The sequence below is a fragment of the Portunus trituberculatus genome, chromosome 9, assembly GCF_017591435.1.
Source record: "Portunus trituberculatus isolate SZX2019 chromosome 9, ASM1759143v1, whole genome shotgun sequence".
In the NCBI taxonomy this organism is placed as follows: Eukaryota; Metazoa; Arthropoda; class Malacostraca; order Decapoda; family Portunidae; genus Portunus; species Portunus trituberculatus.
Window position 1 is genome coordinate 1098890 of NC_059263.1, and position 26240 is coordinate 1125129.

A 26240-nucleotide genomic window follows, 5' to 3' on the forward strand; every position below is an offset into this window, starting at 1 on the left:
TAATTAGATCATTCCTCTTTCTCTCAGCCTCTCGACCATCCTTCCCTCCCACCCTTGTCCTCCCCACCCACCCGGCCACTGCCCCATTTTTACGTTTTTATTTTTAGAGTAGACATATTTACCATCAAGTAATCATTGTTTGATGATTTTAAACGTATTTTCTGATCTTGTCATATGAAGAATACTTGTATTTTGTTAAAATACATCTAGGTAGGAAGTATAAGCGCAAGGAGCCGTGATCAAGAGAAGCTCTATAAGGGATAGCGTTCCCTTCACAACCAAGTAGTACGGGGCGGAGGAAGAGAATCAGAACTAAACCATAAAGACTACTCGACTCCATTACAGCCGTGACTTCCAAGATTTATATGTGTCTATTGATTATTGCTGTGCGTCGAGCTACTTGTTTAGTGTTTGTGAGGCAGTGACAGAAGGCGGAGGCAGCGTCCCGAGCTCCCCAGGATGACCATTGTGACCAAACCCAAGACAGACGCCAAACCTCTCGTCCGCCATGACTTGGAGGTAAGGACGCCTGCTCTTTTGTATCACGCAGTCGGTTTGTCCATTGTATAGTAGTTGTTAGGGGTGTCATTGCCTGTTATGTGTGTGGATTGTATAAATTGCGTTCATTACGTGTATTGTACCAGGTTATGCTAGTCTCGCTAGTCACGTTATTGTGACGTTAGCTTACATGTTATTATTATTATTGTTGTTATTATTATTATTATTATTATTATTATTATTATTATTATTATTGTTGTGTATTCGTTATTATTGTTAATTTTTTTTTTCTTGCTGCTGCTGTGATATGGATGACGAAGGCAGAAAATTTATAATAACTGATAAACAAATAAATTACATACTGAAAACTAAGAAGCAATGACAAAAAAAGAAAAAGGATGAACGAAGAGCGAGCGATGAGAGGGAATGAAAAACGGCGCCACACAACGAAACGCTTCGCTTTAAACGGATGGAAACAATAATCACTCCATCTGAACACACACACACACACACACACACACACACACAAAGGATATTTCAATCGCCATGTAGTATCACCACATATATGCATTATCTCCTCCTCCTCCTCCTCCTCCTCCTCCTCCTCCTCCTCCTCCTCCTCCTACTACTACTACTACTACTACTACTACTACTACTAATAATAATAATAATCTTGTTTTTGTTTTTTTTATTCTTTTGATTATATTATTCTCTGATAAGTGTAATGCACGGATTCTCTTTTACTTAGGTTACTTTCCTTGTTGTAACCAGAAATTGAAAACCTTGGCAAATGATAATAATGAAAAAAAAAAATTAGTTTATCTTACGAGAGAGAGAGAGAGAGAGAGAGAGAGAGAGAGAGAGAGAGAATGACGTTTAACCTTCCTGCCTCCATCTACTTAATTTTACTGCATCTCTGAAGATTTGAATGTGTGAAATGAATAACACATATTTCTTTCCTATATCTTTTCCTTTGCTTTCATTCCTCTCCTCCCCTCCTTCCCTCCCACTCATCCCTTCCTCCGCCTGCTTGGATGTTGGTCGGGGTGGGGTAGGGTTGGGTATGGTATAGTGGGTGGGGGTGGAGTAAGAGATGATGGGGGCGACAGATGATGACGTAGGATAGAGAGAAAGAAAGACATGTTGCTTGCTTCCTGTTTTCAGTGTGGTATTAAAACATGTATTATTGTTCCTATCTGCCTCTCTCTCTCTATCGACCGGTATATTTGACATGTTCCCTTGAATCGACATGTTCTGACCGTGTGTGTGTGTGTGTGTGTGTGTGTGTGTGTGTGTGTGTGTGTGTGTGTGTGTGTGTGTGTGTGTTTCACTGTTTGATCTGCTGCAGTCTGACGAGACAGCCAGACGTTACCCTACGGAACGAGCTCAGAGCTCATTATTTCCGATCTTCGGATAGGCCTGAGACCAGGCACACACCACACACCGGGACAACAAGGTCACAACTCCTCGATTTACATCCCGTAACTACTCACTGCTAGGTGAACAGGGGCTACACGTGAAAGGAGACACACCCAAATATCTCCACCCGGCCAGGGAATCGAACCCCGGTCCTCTGGCTCTAACCACTGAGCTACCGTGTGTGTGTGTGTGTGTGTGTGTGTGTGTGTGTGTGTGTGTGTGTGTGTGTGTGTGTGTGTTGATCCATCTGCTTAAACCTGAGACACTTGAAGGACACTGTCACCAGCATCGATTTTCACTGTCCTGCCAGAGTGTATTTTATCCACGCCGACTCTCTCTCTCTCTCTCTCTCTCTCTCTCTCTCTCTCTCTCTCTCTTAAAATGACTTTTTTTGTTTTATTTTATCGTGTTTATTTATTTTTCTTTTATATCTTTCTATCTATCTATTTCTTGTGTGTGTGTGTGTGTGTGTGTGTGTGTGTGTGTGTGTGTGTGTGTGTGTGTGTGTGTGTGTGTGTGCGCGCGCCCCACTTTTCCATGACTAATATCTCACTTTAAAAGAAAACTGGCATATTTCCTAAACTTTTCATATATATTACTAACTTCCTAACTTTTACATCTCTACACAGTCTACACACTCGTCCCGCACCGTCACCATCACCGTCACCGTGCAATAAAATGAGTTCGATAGGCGTCTCACCGGGTCACAAGTTTGGTGCGTCATCCTCACACGCTGGACGGGAAGACACCAAAATGACCACTCACACAATTCTTGAGTCTTCCTTTGTTGTTGTGTTCCTCAGGGTAGAGTGGGGGAGAACCTTCAACATAGACACACTGATACTTTATATTTGATTTTACAATATTAGTTTTATTCATTATGCATATTCTTATCTAAGTATTTTTCATTCTTGCATCTTCCTTTGTTTTCTGTTATTGTGTTCCTCAGGGTAGAGTGGGAGGGCTTTCAACACAGACACTGAACTATTAACGGGATTAACTTTATATATCGTTTATTTATCTATTTTTTTCCCTGCATCTTTATTTTCTATGTTGTGTTCCTCAGGGAGAGGGAGGGTGGGTGGACCTTTAACATAGACACACTGAACTGTACAATCGATTGGACAGGATTAGTTATATTTATCATTTATTTAAATATTCGTTGATTTCGTTGATTATATTTATTTTCCTTTTTTATTTATTTATTTTCTTTTCTAAATGGACTATAGGTTTTGTGGAGTGAGTTTGGATCCCTCGTCACAAAGTAGACTATAAAAACCATCTATCTATCTTTATTTGGTCTCACAGTAATTGCCAAGTGGAGATCTGGTGACGGCTTTATCGCTTTTTCCGCCTTGTCTTACTCCTATTGTCATTTGTTCACCATAGCAGACAATTTCCAACACAAAGGATACTATCGATCTCAAATTGGCCTCACAGTATTTGCCACATGGTCTGCTAATGGCTTTTGCTGTATTGCTATTTTGCGTCTCCGTCCTCTAGGTAGACTATCTTACGTTGTTGTGTTCACCGCAGCGAAGGCAACTAACTTCTAACACAATCAACACTGCCCATCGCAAAGTTTTCCTACAAGAACTGTCACGTGTAACTCTAATGCTAATGCGGGTTGTTTGCGTTTTTCCTTTGGTTCTTTTTAGTTTACTGGTCGTGTAGGCCTTTGTGTTTTAGTGTAGATATACGTCAGTGGACATGGCTTGCCCCGCGTCACTAATTGTCAGTTTCCAGCACAGAGGACACTTGTTATCGTAAAGTTCTCACAGAGGGACTGCCACGTGTAGGCCTGTGTCAGGATTTTGCGTCTTTACTTGTATTTTTATGTATTTCAGTGGACATTCCTACAATTAATAAGTTTGGGCCGCGTCACTCACTACTATATTTGTCAGTTTCCAGCACAAAGAACACTGGCCATCGTAGAATTTTCCCACGAAGATTGCCTGTGTGGATTTTTTTTTTTTTTTTTGCGTGTTTCCTTGTTCTGTGTATTTCATTAAAGCCCACGTCACACTGCCAATTTCCAGCACAAAGGACACTGGCTATTAGAAAATTCTCACACAGGGACTGCTGGACGTGTAGTGTAGGCTTGACGAATGAATGTTTTTGCGTGTTCTTTGTGTGTTTTGCGTATTTCAGTGGACATGCCTTAGCCTGGGTCATTAATTGTCAGTTTCCAGCAAAAAGGACACTGGTTATTTTCACACACGGACTGCCACGTGTAGGCTGACTGTTTTTGCGTTTTCCCTTGTATCTTTGTGTATTTCAGTGAGCATTCCTACAATTAATAAGTTTGGTCCGTATCACACTGCCACTTTCTAGAACAAGGACTGCCACGTATAGACCTGCTTTTATATTATTTTGTTACGACCGTCAGTTTAATAAGAGTGATTTAACCTACTAAGTGACAGGAACCCCAGTCATTGTGGGAACCCAGTCAGGCTAACTCCAGGGTTGTAACAATTTATTTATTTATTTATTGCGTCTTCCCGTGTTTTTGTGTACAACAGTGAACAAAGCCTACTATTAATAAGTTTGGTCCGCCAGTTTGCTGCTAGCACAGACAACACTTCATAAATCGCAAGACGAATGTTATAATGTCCTTGGCTTAGTATTAGAATTACCCTCGCACACACACACACACACACACACACACACCAGCCCGAACACGTCTCTACATAACATACCTACTTCCTACACCACCTCGAACATGCCTCTACACACACACACACACACACACTCCACTCATTAACACCTCGTCCTGGATCAACGCACCGGTGTAAAAGTGAAGGGAAGAGCGTGCACCAGTTACAGTGATTTGTTGCTTGTTGTATGGGTTGGCGTTACTGCTTGCCTGGCTGTCTAGTTACATAGTTAGTTAATTACGTGTTGTATGTGAGTTTGCACGCGTTGTGAGGGTTGCTTATCATGACGAGATTCTATATAGTCTTGTGATTCGTGCGATGGGAAGTGGTCATGGAAATAAAAGAATTCGTTGAGTATAAGGTATAGTTACAAGTATGAAATTTAACGCTCTCTCTCTCTCTCTCTCTCTCTCTCTCTCTCTCTCTCTCTCTCTCTCTCTCTCTCTCTCTCTCTCTCTCTGTGTGTGTGTGTGTGTGTGTGTGTGTGCATAGTGAGAATAGGGTAGCATGTTTTGAGAGGACAAAAGAAAAGATAAACGTACAGTAAGTGGATTGATTATTTGATGATAGAGAAAGACAAAGTACTTTTTCTTCATATAGAATTTAATACTTGCTAGAAACAGTCGAGAAATGTGAGAGGCATTAATTAAAGGAATGACTAAACAAATAAATGTACCGTGACAGGGCTGTACCACTTTAGCAGACACACACACACACACACACACACACACAAGAAGTAAATGTGGAGACTGGTAACTATGAGGCCCGCTTGAACACTGTAATAAACAACTATAGGCGCACACACACACACACACACACACACCATGTTTAGCATAATCCTGTTAAGGAAAACTAGATTACTGAAGAGAAAAGAATATAGTCAGAAAACATATTTGCAAGAGAGAGAGAGAGAGAGAGAGAGAGAGAGAGAGAGAACACAGCAACATTTTCTAACATAGCGCTACATACACTACACAGATGGTTATTAGAAGAGTCACAAGATGGAGGTGGTCTTGAAGGGAGGGGAGGAATGAAATGAGAACAGATAATAGAGGAATTGTGCCACTGTCAATATTGGTCTTAGACATGGTGTGCAGTTCCCATTGTTGACCCAGCTGGGATACGTGACTCACTGGGCTGCAGGGGGAGGAAAGTATTGAAAGTGAAGGCAATACTCGTAATTAACATTCATTTCCTTACTCAATCGGCTCAGGAAGGAAGAAAATGTGATCTGATAAAGATGTATTTGTGTGTGTAAAAGGAGGGGAAAGAAGAAGAAAGGGGAGAGGGGAAGTATTAAAATGACAATACACAACACTTATGTCCTTAAAGTCTCAGCTCTATTCTTATAACAGCACAGGGGGGGGAAGAACAAAAGGGGAGGAAGAAGATGAAGAAAGGGGAAAGAAAGTATTGGGAGTAAAGACAATAAGCATCATTCATACCCTTAAATGCTCAGCTCTACCCATTAAGAACACAGGAAGTAGGGGGAAAAGAAGAAGGAAGGGGAGAAGAAGAAGAAGGAAGTGGGAGAGAAGAAGAAGAAATGGAGGGACGGAGGAAGTAGTAAAAAGCAGTACACAATACTTAATTCCTTAAACTCTCAGCTCTACCCACTAAGAACAGAGGAAGATGGGGGAAAAGAAGGAAATGGGAGGAAGAAAAAGAAAGTGGGGGAGAAGAAGAAAAGGGGAGGAAGAAGATGAGAAAAAGGAAAGAAAGTATTGAGACTGAAGGCAATAAGCAACATACATTTCCTCTTACACACTAAACTATGCCCACAAAAAACACAGTTGGAGAGAAACAAAAATGAGGTAACAAGATAATTTACATACGGGCAGGGGACGGCACCAGAAGAGGAAGAAGAAAGGAAAAAAGTACTGAAAATAAGCAACATTCATCACTTCCTTGTACACTCGGCTCTAGCCACACACAACACAGGAGGAAGAAAATGCGTCAATGTGATCGTGATATATTTATGTGTAGGAGAAAAGAACAAAAAAGATAATGTTATAGACTTTATGGCACCACAGCAATCATGAAGAGAACACAGTCAGAAATTGTATAAAAAAAGAATTAAGAAAGATATAAGGAAGTGTAGAGTAGCATAGTTTTTCTCACAATACAATGAACCAGTGGAATGTATTGACTGAGCAAGCTGTGTGTGCAGGGAACATCGTGGCTTTAAGGATAAACAGGACATATTAACTTTCAAGGACATGACATTACAGACTTGACTCATTCCTAGAACACTGTAATCAGGGAATAGAAGCAACTAAGAACCAAAAAAGCACTGTAACTTAACCAGCAAGCATTTATTCAACCCTCCACAAACACTCCTTATGTTTCGTAGTTGGGGTTGGAGAATTAATGAGTCTTTCCCACTCTCCTCAGCTCAGATTCTCAACCATCTACTGTCTTCCTTCACACATCATCTCTTTTCAGTCTTTCAGCTGTTCTCCTTTCAATTGTACATCTAAAACTGGTACTTATTTTATATTGTAGTTGTTCCCTGATGTCACACTCATTCAAACAGTTAAGCAAGGATTTAAAGATAAGATGTAGTTTTAAATTCTTGTACTGCCCTTACAATCCAGCACTGGAGATGGGTGAACAGTGTGAGCCAAAGATTGAGAGTAGTAAGTCAGAGATGAGGTGTATCACAGTGTGTTCATCTGTCTTGTGAGGAGTTTGTGTGGAATGTAGTGGGTATTTTTGTGAACATATGCATTGTGTGTGAGTAATACTTCTCGATTCTGTATTCCACATTGTTAGGTCTTCTTGGAAATTCCAGTATGTATGCAGGATATTGATTGAGTCTAGAGTGAAGTTGAAATCTAAACTAGAATATTGTATTGGTAGTGTTCCTTCCATGTGTGGTGCAGTTACTCAGATGTTTAGTCTGAGAGAACAAAGAAAGCAAGCATGAGCAAGAGCACACACACACACACACACACACACACACACACACACACACACACACACACACACACACACACACACACACACACACACACACACAAAATAAAGGAGATGGAACCACATGAATGATAACTCAGCACTGTATTATACCATCACTAAATTGATACATAGCAGATTGCATACACATACACACATTACAAACCTGATTCAACCCTATCAAAATACAATAACACATAAACAAGTACATAAGACCAAAAAAAAAAAAAAAAAAAAAAAACAATAACAACAACAATAAACTTACCGCAAACCATTTATCTCCTTAGGGCGGGAAGTGTGTGGTGGTGGACCCGTCAGCCGCAGCAGCTATGGACGAGGAGGCCTGGCTGTCATCTGCTGCTCGGTGCCGCATCTCCACCGCCACCAGCGTGTGTGTCAGCATCACCATACTGCTCATCATAAGCATTGGCATCTTTGGGGGAGTGTACCTCTACCGCCAATTCAAAGCCCATGAGGTGAGTACTAAAGGACAGAGAACAGCAGGAGGAGGAGGAGGAGGAGGAGGAGAAGGAGAATAGGAGAAAGGAGGAGGAGAAGAGGAAGATATAGATGTAAATGAAACATGGTGATAGGCAACAGAGGAGAAAGAACATGAGAACAGAATGAGAAGAAGAAGGAAGAATAACAGGAGGACGAGGAGGAGGAGGAGAAGATATAGATATGAATGAAGCATGGTGTGAGTGAAGCTTAATAGTAGGCAACAGAGGAGGGAGGGCAGAAATAGGAGGCAGAAGAGGAACAATAGGAGAAAGATGAGACAGGAGGAAGAATACAAGAAGGAAGAGACAGAGGAGGAACAACAGGAACACAGGATTAGGAGGTGGAGGAGACAGTTACGTGTTGACAATTACTTGTTGACATGCATCGGATGAAGGAGTGTGTGTGTGTGTGTGTGTGTGTGTGTGTGTGTGTGTGAGTGTGAGTGTGTGTCCGTTTTCATCTGCTTTATGGATGAATAAATTTGATGTTTACTTTATTTGTATTGCAGCATTCACTCATCTAAATTGTCGTGTCTTTTTACGCATGGTATTTAATTTGTATGTTTACAGTCTGACCGGTGAGTCGTGCATATGTGTCGGTGGCATTTTACCTCTTTTAACATATTATAGTGCCAGCGTTTTCCTGTACATATATGTTTTGAAATATTTATGGGACAAGCACAGTGTTTAAGTATTTATCAGCTGCAGCATTTCACCAGATTAATCCATGTTATCAATCACTTGACATATGTTTCAGTGTGAGTGTTTGCTCTGGTGTCATGGCAGGGTGAGCTGGTGCATCCCTGTTTACCTCCATTCAATTAGGTTCAATGAATTCTCTGCTGGCAATGGTGTTTTCAAATTATATTTCCCCAGCTGCTCTAATGATTTACTGAGGCTTGTCCTTGGCTGGTATTTCTTCCTGGTGTGTGTGTGTCTGTGGGGGGGGGGGGTAGGTGAGATAGGGGAAGGGATATTTGTGACTATTTCTGTCTATTCATTGGTGTCCATGTGATGTGGTATGGGATGGATAGGCTGTAACACACACACACACACACACACACACACACACACACACACACACACACACACACACACACACTAATAAGCTAAACTCTCCCTATTATCTGATCACCTAACTAGAGCAAATACAAGTAAACAAATAAGCAGACAAACACACAAGAAAGGAAGGAAAACAATAAAAGTAGGAAGCATCAAGGTTATATATTATGTACATCCCTTCACTCTTCCCTTTCTTCCTCACCCTACTCCCTCCTCCCACTCTCCGTTGTTTCCTCAGCCTCACTTCTCTATGCAGCGCTCACATTTCCGCGGCTGGTGTGGCATCCCTTATGACCGAGAAGAACTGCTGCACCCAAAACTGCCCCTTGGTGGAAGTCCTGCCATGTACGGAGGAAGGATCAACATTTTTAAGGTAAGGAGAGAGGGTCTGATGTATAAGATTGAGTTAAATGTGCTAGTGAAGTAAAGTTTTTAATTGTAAGGTTTGTTCACTTGCTGTGCCATTGTGAGAGGTTATGTGTTTTTATGTGTGTGTGTGTGTGTGTGTGTGTGTGTGTGTGTGTGTGTGTGTGTGTGTGTGTGTGTATTCACCTAGTTGTAATTTTACAGGGCCTGGGTATCATACTCGTGTGGCCCCGTCTCCATATCTACACACATCCAACTTTCCTTTAAAACTATGCACACTCCTCGCTGACACCACCTCCTCACTCAAACCATTCCACACCTCCACACATCTTTGTGGGAAACTATATTTCTTCACATCCTTCAAGCATATTCCTTGGCTATCTTTTTACTATGCGATCTCATAGTTCTATTTAAGTTTTCCTCTCTCAACATCATTTGCTCCTTATCCACTTCATCCAGTCTGTTCAACAGTTTATAAACCTGTATTAAATCTCCTCTTTCTCTTCTTTGTTCCAAGGTAAGCAAATTAATTTCTTTTAATCTCTCCTCATAGGTCATTTCTGCCAATTCCGGAACCATTTTTGTTGCCATTCTCTGCAATCTCTCCAACTTCCTTATATGCTTCTTTTTATAAGGGGACCAAACCACTCCAGCATATTCCAATCTTGGTGTGTGTGTGTGTGTGTGTGTGTGTGTGTGTGTGTGTGTGTGTGTGTGTGTGTTACATGATACCTATTTACACACACACACACACACACACACACACACACACACACACACACACACACACACACACACACACACACATGTTCTTAGTTCTTCTCACTGTAATTGAGAAGGTTTGGTAATGCATATTGTAACAGAGCATTGCTTGAGAGAGAGAGAGAGAGAGAGAGAGAGAGAGAGAGAGAGAGAGAGAGAGAGAGAGAGACAGGCAGGCAGGCAGGCAGGCAGGCATACACACATTCACTCAAGTACTACATCCTTCCTTTTAAATTCTCCCTTCAACTCTTGCACTCACTCCCTTCCCCCCGGCCACCACCTTATCAAATTAACTCCCCCCTTCCCTCCCTTCCCCCCACACCATCCTTGAGTCTTGTCACTTTACCCCTTGCTGTTAATCCACCACCCACCACTACTGCCACTCCTTACTACCACCACCACCACCACCAGCTCCTCAAAACATTCATGAGCTGCATTAACAAACAAGTGCTTTAAAAGGTTTCAAAACACTAGGCTACTTTTCAGATTGTTTGAAGTGAATGTGTGTGTGTGTGTGTGTGTGTGTGTGTGTGTGTGTGTGTGTGTGTGTGTGTGTCACTGTCTTCAAGTGGTAGCATGTTAGAGAGAGAGAGAGAGAGAGAGAGAGAGAGAGAGAGAGAGAGAGAGAGTTCATTATCACTATCATTTGCATCTCTCTCTCTCTCTCTCTCTCTCTTTCTTTCTTTCTTTCTTTCTTTCTTTCTTTCTTTCTTCTTTCTTTCTTTCTTTCTTTCTTTCTTTCTTTCTCTCTCTCTCTCTCTCTCTCTCTCTCTCTCTCTCTCTCTCTCTCTCTCTCTCTCTCTCTCTCTCTCTCTCTCTCTCTCTCTCTCTCTCTCTCTCTCTCTCTCTCATTATTGTAAGTGTGAGCTGTACTTGATGTTTCTGGTCTAGTTCTAGTTAAAGAACAAAAATTGGAATGTATGTTATGTTTCATTAGTTGTCTTCTTTAGTTTGCATTCAATGGCTTTTTCTTTTTGCTTTTTTGTTCCTAATTTTGTTTTCCTGTTTCTGTCCAGGATTCCACTTCACAGGAACAGGAAAAGGCAAGTTGGATATTTGGTTGTTTTTCCTGTTAATCATCTGGCTACACATCAGTCTCCCTTCATGCCAGACTGATGCCCCCCCCCCTAGATGAATTGATATAACTGACACACTTCCGCCATGTCAAGTTACGCTGCGTCGGATTACAAAAAAGTCTTCTCCCACTGTAAAAGTGTAAGCACAGAGGAAAGAAAGGAGTCCAGAACTGCTATGCTACATTACTTTTAGTTGGCTTGAATTTAGAACCACATGAAATACAATGGCAGTCTTCTCTTTACCAGGGAGAACACTAGCATTGCATTCCTTTCATTATCTAACTTACTGTTTATTCGTCTTTATAATCAAGAACATCTGAACATCAAACAGTACCTTACCAACCATCACCATCACTCAGCTGTTTGTTTGTATGTACATTCTAACAATTTCACCCACACTTTTCTCTCACCTGACGTGCCAGTCATCTCCCACACACAGGTGGATGACAGTGTTGAGTGGTTCTCCAAGCGCATGTTCAAGGAGGAATTTGAACTGGACCTTGAGGGAAATGACCATGAGGAAATTCACGTCCCTGACTTTGGCCTTCATCGCCAAGGCCGGTTCATCCACGACTTCAAAGTGGTGAGTGGTATGACGGTGCACGGTGTTTGAAGGATTTAGAGGAGGAAGACGCTGTGCTAGAGGGAAGGATGGAGAGCTTGGTGAATGAGTGAGGAGTGGTAGGAGGAAGGCATTGTGTGTTAAGTGGTGTCAGAAAGTATGAGGTGTGTACATTGTGTTATGGAGTATTTGGGTTTTCTTTATGGGAAGGAAGTAAGGAGAGAGAGATGTGTAATGTTTCCTATACATGTATGTACTGTTTCAAGGTTCATTACAACACCCACTCCTTCTGTCCTCACTCAGAACAAGACTGGCATCATTGACTTCAACTCTCGCCGTTGCTACGTCATGCCACTCGACCGCACCCACATCCTGTCACCTCGCTCCGTGCGTGACCTCATCAGGAAAATGTGGATGGGTGAGTGTGCTGCTGTGCTGTGCCATGATGTGCTCCTTCTAAATCCCTGACCCATACATCACTGTTGGGTGCAGAATGCTGTTCTTTAACTCTTCCATTGCTATTTGGCATACTTTATTTAATTACCAAACACTCTGAGATGTCTTTTCTTGTTCTTCTGCCACCTTCAAACTGTACTGGATAGAAATTGCAAAATCTGCTTTTTTTTTTATTATCTATGTTGTAGATGCTTCTAAAGATTCCATACATTGCTTTTTAGTGTTGTGAATTGTTGCTTTACATCCATAGACACATTTCTCCCTTCCTTAACCTTTATAAGTTATCTTGTGATACTTTCTGCCTTCCATAACTGTCTTTCTCATTGCCTTACTTCATTCATTAAGCAGTATTTCTTGCCTCCATGCTAAGTCACATGTTAGAAGCATTTAATTTACTACTAACTTACTTTCTTACTTAAACTAGGAAACACTTTATAAACCTTACATAAATGTATACCAGCCTAACTTCTCTGTCTGTTCTCTCCTGCAGGTTACTACACCGTGGACACTCAGGTGGTGCGTGAGACCATGCGTGTGGTGGAGCCCCCCATCGAGGACTACCAGCCCCTTGGAATGTACATCACCAAGTCCTGCGCCTCATATCCCACCTACAAGCTGGAGCGCCTCTACATTCATGGTGTGTGTGTGTGTGTGTGTGTGTAGGGAAAGAGGCAGTGTATGTTGTTTTTTATGTCTCCATATAGTATTTGTGTTATTTATTATTTATTTTTTAATGTTCAGATATATATACCTGCTTTTCACTATCCACCCTTTTATTTTTCCCTCTGTGTCTCATTATATTCTTTCTAATCTCCAGGAAGGTGAAGACGACTTATTCATTCCTCCTTATCACAACCCTCTTTTACTTCCTTAGTGTCCTGTGTCTCATGCAGCTCTCACCTCACTTCTGTTCCTGTCACACTCTTATGTACAGCTCTCACCTCACTTCTGTTCTAGTCACACACTGCCTCGTGTACCCACAACTCACCTCACTCACTCACCTCTTTCCCAACAGACATGAAGAAACGCAGCGTGGACCTGATAGGGGATGAGAGAGAGGAGTCTGTTCAATTTGCTGAGTTTGCTGGCAAGAATATCATCCATTACATCATTCTTGGTGCTGAGGAGGCCAACCAGCAGTGAAGGGCCAGTGGTAAGGAGGACCATGGAAGGAGAGCAGAGGGAATGAGGTGAAGGAGTGAAATATTGCTTTTTTTCACTCTCTTTCTCACCTCCCATGTTCTTGTGATTCCACCAATACCCCCACCAACATAGCTTCACACACTGCTGACTGCATGTGTGTGTGAGTTTGTGTGTGTGTGTGCAGAAGTGTGTGATCTGGGGAGCCCTGGCCTGTGTGGGGGCAAGCTGGCCTCTCCTGCATATTTCATCATCAACTTTGAGGGTCATGATTTATAGACTGAAGGAAACATGAGATATAAATTTGCTTTTTTGTCTTTGTTCAGAAAATGTGGCTTTGGCTTCTTAGCGGAGTGTAGAGAAATAGTGTTTGGTTTTGTTGAGAGCATAGAGGAGGACATTGCCATTAATGATACACTGCTCATGGAAGGAAGAGCTATAGCATCAGGAAAGAGGAAGATGACCATGCTTTTTGTATGTAGCAGAAGCTCAGAGAGAGAGAGAGAGAGAGAGAGAGATTTTCAGTCTCCTCACTTTCTTTGTTTTTCTCAACAGTAACACAGCACAATACAGGGAGACAAATTGAAGCGTTTCATCACAATGCATGATAGGGGACACAGACACATACTAAACACTGAAATGAAACCACTAGAAATTGTGTGATCCTTTCTCTCTCTCTCTCTGTCTCTCTGCACAGTTTAGTGGAGAAAGGAGCTTGGGTGAGTCAGGGATGTGAGACTCATTGAAAGTATTACAGGGATGTGCAAAAGTGTGAGTGAAAGGTTTTGTGTGTGTGTGTGTGTGTGTGTGTGTGTGTGTGTGTGTGTGTGTGTGTGTGTGTGTCTGCATTGAGGACACCAGACTGCTTATCTGCATTGTTATTTCCTGTTGGTTGTCCCTGTGAAGGTGTGGACAGTGTTCATTCCTCACTGCCAGCCATCATCCACCTACAGTCCAACACTCCACGTCTGTCTCTACCTGTGTAGTATATGCATGGGAAATGTGGATGATGTGTTGTAGTTGGAGGTTCTGAGCCAAGGCAGTGCTTGGTTAATCTCTCTGATTTGGCATGCACTCCTCTTCCCTATTGACAGCTGAAAATATTCTGTAGCTGTTCTGTTCTTTTCATTGTGGCTCGGTTGAGGAAAGACATTTGCCTACCTATTGGCTCTTTGTTATAGGTTATTTAGAGTGGAAGTATTAGGCACAACCACTGGAAACCATGAGGGAGAGAGAGAGAGAGAGAGAGAGAGAGAGAGGATGGCCATCAGTCACTAGCATGAAAGAATGTTGAGATGGACAAGCTTCATTGTGTCTCCTTCACCTCCCTGCCTTCTGAGCTGTGTTACTGTGGTTCCTTTGTGATAGCTTAAGGCCAGATAACAATTGTTTATGTGTTGTATTCTGTTTACATAGTTGTCTGTGGTATTGTTTTATTTCTATTTTTATCAATATTATCATAATCACTATTATTAGAGAGGACTCAGGTTCAATTCCAGTCTAGACAGTCATTTTGGGTTTGTCTCGTTTGACACAGCATCTACACGTCTTGATGAGGATAGCTATGGGATGTTGGTGTCTTGGTGAGGGTAGATAAGGGGTGCTGGTGAGGAATTGTCTGTTTGCAGTGCAATGAGTGCAGAATGCTAACAGTCCTGCCTTGGTGAATGTCGTGCAGGGGTGGAAGATCAACAAGTGTGTCCTCCTGCTTGTATGTGTGTCTTTACATATCTAGTTGTGTTTACATAGTTGTGACAAAGTAAGAGAGCTGTGCTCATGCTATCCTGTTTACTCATTTATTATTATTATTAATCACTTAAGCATTTTTTATATTCCTTGAATGAATCTTGTCCACACCCGAGGTTATTTCAGATTTCTATGCTTTGTGTGTGTGTGCATGAGTGTGTGAGAGAGAGGCTTCTCATTGACATCATCAGTAGTGGATATCCACATTTATATTAGTATTAGTATGTAGCAGACCATGCTATAGATTTTGGTGTTGGTCTGAAATTTGTGTATCTGGAAGTGTATGTGTGTGTATGTGTTAGGTATTGTGTAGGAATTATGTGTGCACTGGACTGTGTTTTTGGTACTTGAAGACCTACTGTCCTGGCTCATTGATGCACACAAGGCTGCTCTGCGTTTCACATGTCAGAACCCTTACATCCCTTGCACCATCCCACTGTCCTTCCATCAACACACACACACACACACACTCACACACACACACACACACACACACACACACACACACACACACACACACACACACACACACACACACACACACACACACACACACACACACACACACACACACACACACACACACACACACTGAAAAAGACCATAAGTGAAAAAGAGTACAAGGAATAAAAGACACTGCATTATTCCTAGTGTCCTTGTAAAGAGAGGACTCCCGCACTACATCAGTATTAATGTGAGAAGTATTTCCTATAGATGTACATTATAGTTTGTGCTTCAGTTTGCAGCACTTAGATATACTATGAGTATTATATTTCTCTTGAACGACCGCCAAAGACACTTACAGTTTAGCATATCAGGTTAGCATTGGCATCCTTGTTCCAGCAGTGAGTGAAGGTTAGAATGTATACTCCCTGAGTGAAGAGTGAAGGAAGGCAAGGTTGGCAAGTCTTGGTGATAGTATACACAATTATTTCCTTGCTGTGTAGGTGTGCATGTTGTGGGCCAAGATACTCAGCTGCCTCTTCAAGTGTGCACTGTACTGTTCACTTACTACAGCATTGGTTTATGTATTCAGCAATCTTTTGTGCAACATTCCATAACAACACAGTTTTGTCTCATTTTCATCTGTGTTGCTTATGATGTCTTGTACTTTTGATTGTAGCTGAAATGTTTCCTTCAGGGTGTCTTTTGCTTCTCTGTTTTAGTAGTGCAGTCTGAACTCTGATATGAATTATGATAAAGGAAAAAAAAGCATAAAAGACAGAACATGAACAAGATAGGCTTAGTTGAAAGGAAAAGTGAACATGTGTGAACAAATTAGGTCTACGTCATAATTTTGGTATAATTTGTCTGATTTGTGGTTTAAGTTGCAAAGCACATTATATACTTGTATCTGATTTATTATTATTATTTTTTTTATTTATTTATTTTATTTATTTTTTTTTTTGCAACATCTTTAAGTTGTGATCCATTGCATGTAATCCACAGACACCACATGAATTATTACTACTTATTAACTTCAATTTGTTTCAAACTATTATATAGATAATGTAAAAAAAGAGAATGTTATACATATAGACATAAATCTAAATATATATATAATATATATATAGTACGAAACTCCACATTTTACGAATACATATACTGTGTTTATATAGAGGTATTATTATGATTACTGTCCTAGAATAGACCAATATTGTAATGTGGAATGCAGTTCCTTTCATTGCTGATCTAGAGAGAGAGAGAGAGAGAGAGAGAGAGAGATTGGTTACTTGCAACAAGAGACTTTGTGTTTTGACAATTGTTCATCTTAGCAAGCCACACCACCACCACGACTGCCACTACTCAGCATTGTTGCAGTACTCAGGTTTTGTGGTGAGACAATAATGGAGTAGCCAGTCAGTTTGTAATGTCAGTGCTGTACTCTGGTGTGAGTTGAGACATTTTACTATTCCCATTTTATATAAACAAACTCTGCATGAAGCCCCACCAATGCTCAGGCCTCTTCAGCAGCACAAACATAAACACCAGTGCTGCTTTGTGTGTGTTGGGAGGAGGGCTTACAAGTTCAAGGCCAGTAATGCAGTATAACTTTTTAAATGATGGAAGGATGCTTGCAGTGAAGATGAGGCATGAGGTGTGTGAAATGTCTGTGTGTTGCCTAGGTCCACCTTGGCTCATAGGATCTACCCACACATGCATGTACAGTAAATCTATCAGTTTGCTAAGGATTCTTTCCCGTAGGTAACCGAATGTGGAAGTAAGAAGTGTTGTATCAGGGTTTTTGTCTAAATTTTTTTTCAAGGAAGGACAGAGACCTGCATCATATAATTTCTTTTAAGCTTAAGATGCTGTTGACCCATGCAGCATTTTGCACTGTCTGTCAGTACTTTCAAGAGCCCGGTGAGTCGTCAGGCATCATGAACTGTATCTGGGTTATTGTATTCAAGCTCACAGGATGTGGACAATGGATCTTAGGGCATGTGATAATTTGTTGCCATTATTACTCCCATCAGGATCATGTATTCCCTGACCATCGCTATTGAGTATATTGTCAGGCAGACCTACATATCACTGTGCTTGATGGCAGTTTTTGTACCAGTGTGCAAGACACCACTATTCTTACTACTTCTACATGTTGCATATATACCAGATCACAGCCCTGGAGCCTGTGGTGTAGCCTCGTTTTATATAGCCTAGAGTTGACATCCACAGTGTGTGACTTCTTGGTGTGCAGGTCTATAGAAGCAGGGTCTTGTACTGCTGTCACTAAGCAGCTGTACGTATTACATTGTTCAACCACCACTTGTGATTAATATTGCCACTACTACAAATATATTATCATTATTATGTATGGGAATTTGTAACACCATTGTGGACAAGAAATATATCCATAATTTCTCTTTTCTTTCTCCTTTATCAATCATTCATATGTAGCTTTACCTCTCTGCCCTCACTCACTGCCTCCATTATAGTTGTAGTGAGGCCTTTTTAGAACATATTATGTATTACCTCTTTTACAATTTTTTTTATTATTTATTTATTTTTTTTTATTTATTTATTTATTTTTTTTTTTACAATTTCTAATGTTAGTCCCAGACAGGACACAACTCAGCAAGTGTTTGGGTGTGGATATTGGAGGAGGAAGGATATAACGTTTGTTGCTCTTTCATTTTCAGAAGTATCGTCCTTACAGGCATAAATTAACGAGATCTAGAAATAGAACCATCAAGAAGATGTAGTAAAGCAACGAAGACAATGATGAATAAGCACAGCTGTCACTGATAACAGTGATGATATACATAATTCATATGCATATCATCGCTTGGTGCGTGAGGCAGCCGTGACCTTCCTCACACAACTGAGAGGCCCCGCGTTCGATTCCTAAGCGGGATGAGATCATTTGGGCTTGTCTATAATATTCGTACACTAAGGCTGGTACCGATATTACCGGTACTGGTACCGGAACTTGCCTACCAGTCCTTGAGCCGCGCTGCACTTGGCAGGACAAGGCGCTGACCGTGAGGGACAGTGAGTGGTGGAGATGAAGATACCGATAATAGTGATATCTATAGTAGCGAAGAGAATATTGTGTGTGTAGCCTCTCAGTAATCAGAGGTTAACTATTTAAACATGGTTGAGGACACAAAGTGGACAGTGGAGTGTGGGTGCCTGCTAGTGACACGGACAGCCGCCGCCGAGCAGTCTTTGGCTAACGTAAGTAATATATTGGTGTAACTCATCATTTCACGGTGGTGCCATGTCATAACCTAACGTTGGTAACCTCCAGGACAACATATCAGTGAACTAACACCTGCACATACTTATAAAACCAAATAATTCAAATCTTGAAAACGTAAACAAACCGATCCCCTGACCCGCCGCCTCTCTCTCAGCCATTATCTGCCTCATCTCTCACTCATTACAGGCCAGACAGGTCACAAAGTGGACCCATAGGCCTAATCTTTCATGTCAGTTGTTGAGATATATCCGCAATTACCTGATTTGTGTGCTATGGAGGCTCAGTGAGAAGAAGCGGGCCTACCCATGACGTCACGAGCCCCAGGCTGTGACGTCATCACCAGCTCCCGCCCAAAATGCCGGTCCCAGATGCTCGACTTCCACTATTATTTATATTTGTCTCAGTTCATTTATTTCGAGTCACAAGTGCCTTTTAAGGGTTTCTAATGATAGTTCGCAGTGTTTTACGTGTCTTCCATGCTTGAGTTGAGTGAAGTACGGTGATGTAGAGGGTGTTTATGACTTGAATGGGAGGGCCAAAATACGCTAAAATTTTTACCTCCGCTATCTGTGATTTTTTATTTGAGGTTGTAGCGAAGTGTTTGTGTTTTCAAAAGATGGTTTATCATGAGAAAAGTGTGCAAGGCTCCTGAGAAGTTAAAGATGTGGACTTTAAGAATGATATGTAGTCCTGTTAATATTGTAAACAACGTCATTTTTAAATATTATTTTTCTAATAGGGCGAGTTGCCAGGTTTTGATATATCGAAATGATAGTCATAATTTTTGAAAAACGTTATCGATTCAGTTGAATGAAATTGGTGGGCTTTGAAATTGTGTTTAAGCAAGTCGAAGTTCTAATACTTTATTTAGTATATTTTTGAGCTATTTTTATTATTCCTTTTCTCGGCAATGTTTTTGTATTTTAGAAGTTAGTTTCGATTGATAACGAGTCAGAATTTTATAACATTCGTGTCCAGCTGCCTTTTGGGAATCCTCATTTTCAAAATGATTTGCGTAACGAATATATGTGACGTCATCAAGGAGGGTTGACCCCCACCCCGGCTGGACCCAGGCCGATACCTGGCTCCAGGCCCGAGGTGTGTGGGTGGGTGTGTGTGTGTGTGTGTGTGTGTGTGTGTGTGTGTGTGTGTGTGTGTGTGTGTGTGTGTGTGTGTTGCCTTATCTTTCGTTATGAGGGAGCCCACCAGCTGGAACCACTGACACCCAGCTCCCAGCTGGAGGTGTTGGAGGAGGTGGCTGTGTGTGTGTGTGTGTGTGTGTGTGTGTGTGTGTGTGTGTGTGTGTGTGTGTGTGTCATTTTCTTTCATGGTACTTAGTGTGTGTGTGTGTGTGTGTGTGTGTGTGTGTGTGTGTGTGTGTGTGTAATTCACTATGGTTGCCCAGTAGTCACCCAGCCAGCCTTCCCATTACGGAGCAAGCTCAGAGCTCATAGAGCGATCTTCGGATAGGACTGAGACTGTGTGTGTGTGTGTGTGTGTGTGTGTGTGTGTGTGTGTGTGTGTGTGTGTGTGTAATTCACTATGGTCGCCCGGTAGTCACCCAGCCAGCCTTCCCCATTACGGAGCAAGCTCAGAGCTCATAGAGCGATCTTCGGATAGGACTGAGACTGTGTGTGTGTGTGTGTGTGTGTGTGTGTGTGTGTGTGTTGCCTTATCTTTCGTTATGAGGAGCCCACCAGCTGGAACCACTGACACCCAGCTCCCAGCTGGAGGGTGTTGAGGAGGTGGTGTGTGTGTGTGTGTGTGTGTGTGTCCTTTTCTTTCATGGTACTTAGCGTGTGTGTGTGTGTGTGTGTGTGTGTGTGTGTGTGTGTGTGTGTGTGTGTGATTCACTATGGTCGCCCGGTAGTCACCCAGCCAGCCTTCCCCATTACGGAACAAGCTCAGAGCACATAGACAGATCTTCGGATAGGACTCAGACTGTGTGTGTGTGTGTGTGTGTGTGTGTGTGTGTGTGTGTGTCGTTATTTCACCGTTCTGTATACGTTTCATCTCTGGCGTCCCTCTTTATTATCCTAGTCTGTCAACACAAACTGCAAGTAATAGCGTATAGCGAAATGTGTCCTATTCTTAGCGCTTATTGAGCAAGGGGAAGCTATGATATGTAGGAAACACATAGCCCGGAGCAAAGCAAGGTGCCTCTATCGCCTCGCCTCGCCCCGCCGTGTTAACCCCTGCAGTAACATGACGTGTTTTCATATTTATTCTGGCTATTACTCAATGATTTTATACAGCTTCACAAACTTATGTGGGATTAAAATAGTGAAAACTGGCCATTAATCTCTGACACCGTAGACCCTTCTTATTGTAAGCAAAATCATCTAATCACACACAAACTATCGTAAAAATGCCACTTAAGGGATTAGACTCGACTCACTCAGACGCCCATAACTGAGTGCATGGCGGTAATTCAGTGCTGGAGATCTTAATGACAACAGTGCCCACAGAGATAGATTGAGAGTTTATGGACGACAACAGTAACAACACAGCGCCTTGTTTTCACCCGACATGTTTCCACTTTCCATCGTCGTTCGTGGAGTGGCTGGCGAGAACAAATCAAGGTTCCTCGCAATTTTTTTACCTTGATTTTTGGGTTTGATTAGGCGATTTTATTGACATTAGGAAGGGTCTATGGAGGTCAGAAGATTAATGGCTGGAGTCTTCACTATTTTAATCCCCCACATAAGTTTCTGAAGCTGTATAAAATCACCAAATAGCAGAATGCATAGGGAAACGCGTCCTGGTACTGAAGGGGTTACGGCAACGCACACCCTAAATAGCTTTGATACTAGTTAACCCCAATGAATAAGTGTATGCAAGTCACTGTGTGTGCTTGAGATCTTACTGAAAACAATGCCTACACATCAAATTGTTTTCACCTATTACATATTTCCACTTGTATCGCTGCACGTGAATGGAATAGCTCTCTCTCTCTCTCTCTCTCTCTCTCTCTCTCTCTCTCTCTCTCTCTCTCTCTCTCTCTCTCTCTCATCAATGGGGAGATTTATTTATTTATTTTTATATTTATTTAATATTATTTTGTATTACAACTACTATATACTACTACTACTACTACCACTGCTACTACTACTACTACTACTACTACTACTACTACTACTACTACTACTACTACTACTACTACTATTTTATTTATTTATTCATATATTTATTTAATATTATTTTGTATTACAACTACTATACTACTACTACTAATACAAATACTATTTCATTTATTTGGGTTATTTATTTTATATTAATATTATTATTATTTTAGTACTACTACTACTACTACTACTACTACTACTACTACTACTACTACTACTACTATATTATCATTATATCATTTTCACCATCACTACAATCACCATTACTGGCGGTGTAATAATTCAAAGAAGCAGAGTTCACCAGCCCCAGCCCTGCAGATTATTAACATTGTGACCTCCATAGACCCTTGGTAACGTCAACAAAATGGTCTAACTGTGCACAAATCTCAAGGTAAATATGTTACCCAGTTCTGAAGGGTTTAATTAAGAGAGGTAGCTTAATGGCTCCTCGCTCCTGCCAAACTGCCACTTTATCACCACTCTTGTTAATGGCCACATTCTCCACTTCTTAATGAGAGAGAGAGAGAGAGAGAGAGAGAGAGAGAGAGAATTATTATCTATCATAATCAGTTTATTACGAAGGAAACTTCAAACTGTTACAAAAAAAAAATTTTATTATAAGGACTACACGAAAAATTACAATGATTGATAAAACAAATTAACGCAATTGAGTTTGTGTAGCGGTTGGTTTGGCAACGCTAAAACCACCTGTTTCATATGCTCGTTTGCTATCAAATTGCTCTTTCCTTATTGGCAGGTTGGGATGGGGTGGAGAGAGACGAGAACCTAGGCAAGCTGAGGAGTTGAGAATGGCAGCTGGACCATTACTAGTCCAGACACCACGCACGTTACACCTCCTTTGCAGTTACTGTCACCACCGGCCCGTCGAGTCTACGCAGCTCAGGGTCTGTCTGTGCCTTGTCGGGAATGACGTGTAGAGTAGCAGCGGGGAGCTTGCTCTACGTGAAGGAGATTTTTCGCGTGGCAGAGTGACGTGTCTCTACTGTGTGAAGGCCAGCGGACCACAGTGTAGCACGGCACGGCACGTGCGGCACGGTAAGGGGTAGGAACACAGGAGAGGTTGGTGGTGAGTTTGTGAATGAGTAATGGGTGTGTTGAATGCGCGTTGACAGACACTGCAGTGGTGACAGGTTTCAGGAAGTTATTAGTTGGTTAGTAACTTGAGGTTGTTAGGAATGTTGACTGATAAACGAAAACTGGTGATAAACGGAAACTGGTTATGTGTAGGGATGTGTAGTGTCTAATGGAAGGTTAACTGGAAGGTTAACTGTGTGTGTGTGTGTGTGTGTGTGTGTGTGTTTCACTGTGTTCGATCTGCTGCTGTCTCAGAGACAGCCAGACGTTACCCTACGGAACGAGCTCAGAGCTCATTATTTCCGATCTTCGGATAGGCCTGAGACCAGGCACACAACACGCACCGGGACAAAGTCATAACTACTCGATTTACATCCCGTACTTACTCACTGGTAGGTGAACAGAGGCTACACGTGAAAGGAGACACGCCCAAATATCTTCACCTGGCCTGGGAATCGAACCCCGGTCCTCTGGCTTGTGAAGCCAGCGCTCTAACCACTGAGCTAGCGTAGTGGGTAGGCTCAGAATTGGCAAAATGGATGACTGGACGGGGTTTCTTAACGTAACGAGGCTGCTGCTTCAAGTTCCGTGCATTAAAGCGAGACGTGGTAGTGTAACTAAGTTTAGGGATATAACCATGAAATTAGTAGTTTGTAGGTAAATGCAAGGACTAAGACTCATGGTGAAGGTAGTATAACGAGGGTGGCGTGAACAACTGAGGATCTGTTATTTGATTTGTTTGTTAATTGTTGTCCATTGCAGGAGTTGGCTATCCAAAGGCCTGACCACAGCGATCCCATGCCTCTTCACCATCAGGGAGGGATTCTGGCTTCGCACGGCGCCTTCATTCATGAACAACACCACCGCCGCTACTGCCTTCACTGCAGTCCCGGTAACACGTGCCGCCGTCGACGATACTGCCACTGAGGGACCGCATCGCATCGCACCGCACCGCACCGCACCTCGACGCCCTGGCAAACGCCTGCTACCGCTGCTGCTGCCGCCGCCGCCGCCGCAGCAGCAGCAGCAGCAGCAGCAAGAAAGATTCTGCATGGCACCTTGACCTTGCGCGCCCAACTCGTACTGGTACTCGTGGTGGTGGTGGTGGTGGTGGTGGCCAGGAAGGGAAGAGTTGTGGGCTGGTGTGGCAAGTGTTCCCTCAATCATTGTGGTGTTGATGTACTTTTTTTTTTAAACCATGTTTTAGACAGGTATGGTGGTGTGGTGCCATTACTCCATTGTAATAAACTGTCTTCACTACCTCATTGTGTTGTCATGACTCTAATAAATTGTGAAGAAGTCTTTATTGTTTTGGTAAATTTCCTTTCCTTAGAATATTTGTGGCTGACTGAGTAGTCGCCTTAAGCTGACTTGGGTCACTCTGACACACCAATGTTGCCTCCATTAACTTCCTACTCACTCTAAACAATAACCACATTGCAAATAAAAACAATAACATAATTAATCTTAACATTTTTATTTATCACAAAAATACAATGAATGGATACAAGAAGAAAGTGACTATTTCTCACACCACAGCATGAAATAAGTTTTTTTTTTTAAATAAAGCTGAATGAAAATCCTGAAACAATGAAAGTTTTTTTTTAAATAAAGCTGAAAATCCTGAAACTGAATGAAAAATAGTCCAAAAATATTTGTAGTACTGGGCAAAAAACAGCAAAAAAATCCATCCCAATATTGGTAGACAATATATATATATATATATTATAGCTAGTAGTAGCCTCTTCTTAAAACAACAAGACAGCAGCAATATGGTAAAAAAAATGGCCCTAAAATTCCAGAAACCGGTATCAAAATTCAAGAAATTGCCAAAAATGTCCACAAAACCCAAAAACCTGTCCAAAAAGCTGCCCTTAAAACTGTACTAAGTCGAAAATACTCGAAAGAGTCTCCGGAGACAAGGCAGATGCATATTGGAGCTAAAATTAAACGAAAGAGTCTCCCTACACTTTTATTCAACAATTAATAAACAGTAAAAAATATAACAATGCAGTGAAAACTCTACACAAATTTTCAACTTAGTATAAAAACTGACCAAAAATTTATAGTGAAGTCTACACAAACTTTCAACTTAATAAATAAAAAAAAAAGTGTACAATAATTTTCCATATAAAAAGAGTGACCAAAAATTTATACAGTGAAGTCTACACAAACTTTCAACTTAATAAAAAAAAATGTACAATAATTTTCCACAATATAATACTGACTGAAATTTACAATAAAAAAAAAAGTGTACAATAATTTTCCACTTAATATAATACTGACTGATATTTACAACATAAAAAAATCAGCACAAATTTTCAACTTTGCAAAATTATGAAACACTTTTCAACTTCACAAAATAATTTTAAGCAATTTTTCAAATTAATAAATATTCAAAGATAAAAATGTTTGGTTTTGAAGTGATATACAATCAATCTTACAAACCAACTGTTTCTCTCTCTCTACCTTGATAGTTGAGAGAGAGAGAGAGAGAGAGAGAGAGAGAGAGAGAGAGAGAGAGAGAGAGAGAGAGAGAGAGAGAGAGAGAGAGAGAGAGAGAGAGAGAGAGAGAGAGCAATACAAATAAACAAACAGTAATAATATACATGAAAACAATACAATTTAAACACACACACACACACAATTATTGGATCCAATTTGGGAAATAATAAAAATTTCAATAAATGAAGGGAAAGTTCCACTAGAGTGGAAGAGAGCCAACACAATACCGATATTTAAAGGAGGAAACTAAACTACAGACCAGTGTCACTTACAAGTGTCATAGGGAAGTTATGTGAAATAATTATCAAAGAAAAATGGGTTAAATTTCTAGAAGAGCAAATCATATCAATCAGACAATTTGGGTTCAGGACATGGCGGTCATGCGTATCGAATTTCTACTCCAGAGTTATTACAGGACTTGAAAACAGAGATATATGGGTAGACACAGTATATCTGGACTAATATTAAAAAGGCTTTTGATAAAGTCCCTCACGGAAGACTTCTTTGGAAACTAGAGAACATAAGAGGACTGCGTGGGATCTTGCTCAAATGGACAAGAGATTATTTGAAGGATAGGGAAATGAGAACTGTGATCAGAGATATATACTCA

At 41.3% G+C, this 26240-nt stretch overlaps 1 protein-coding gene and 1 long non-coding RNA gene across 6 annotated transcripts; both read left to right on the forward strand.

Annotated features, from left to right (window-relative positions):
* The first annotated feature begins 338 nt into the window (after positions 1-338).
* Positions 339-18060, forward strand: LOC123501250 (integral membrane protein 2B-like). Of its 4 annotated transcripts, none has more exons than XM_045249981.1 (8): positions 339-519; positions 7820-8008; positions 9333-9467; positions 11239-11265; positions 11738-11881; positions 12164-12278; positions 12807-12953; positions 13332-18060. In XM_045249981.1, the coding sequence occupies exons 1-8, from the start codon at positions 460-462 to the stop codon at positions 13457-13459; spliced, it is 945 nt and encodes a 314-aa protein (XP_045105916.1). In that variant the 5' UTR covers positions 339-459; the 3' UTR covers positions 13460-18060. The 4 variants fall into 4 exon arrangements, with proteins under 4 accessions (XP_045105916.1, XP_045105917.1, XP_045105918.1 ...); XM_045249982.1 differs by having other exon boundaries at positions 9351-9467; XM_045249983.1 differs by lacking the exon at positions 11239-11265.
* A 639-nt stretch (positions 18061-18699) lies between these two features.
* Positions 18700-24427, forward strand: LOC123501252. 2 transcript variants are annotated; one of them, XR_006673595.1, is made up of 3 exons: positions 18700-18880; positions 22788-23086; positions 23888-24427. It is a non-coding gene; the product is annotated as an uncharacterized LOC123501252 (long non-coding RNA). The 2 variants fall into 2 exon arrangements; XR_006673596.1 differs by having other exon boundaries at positions 23942-24427.
* Positions 24428-26240: the final 1813 nt, after the last annotated feature.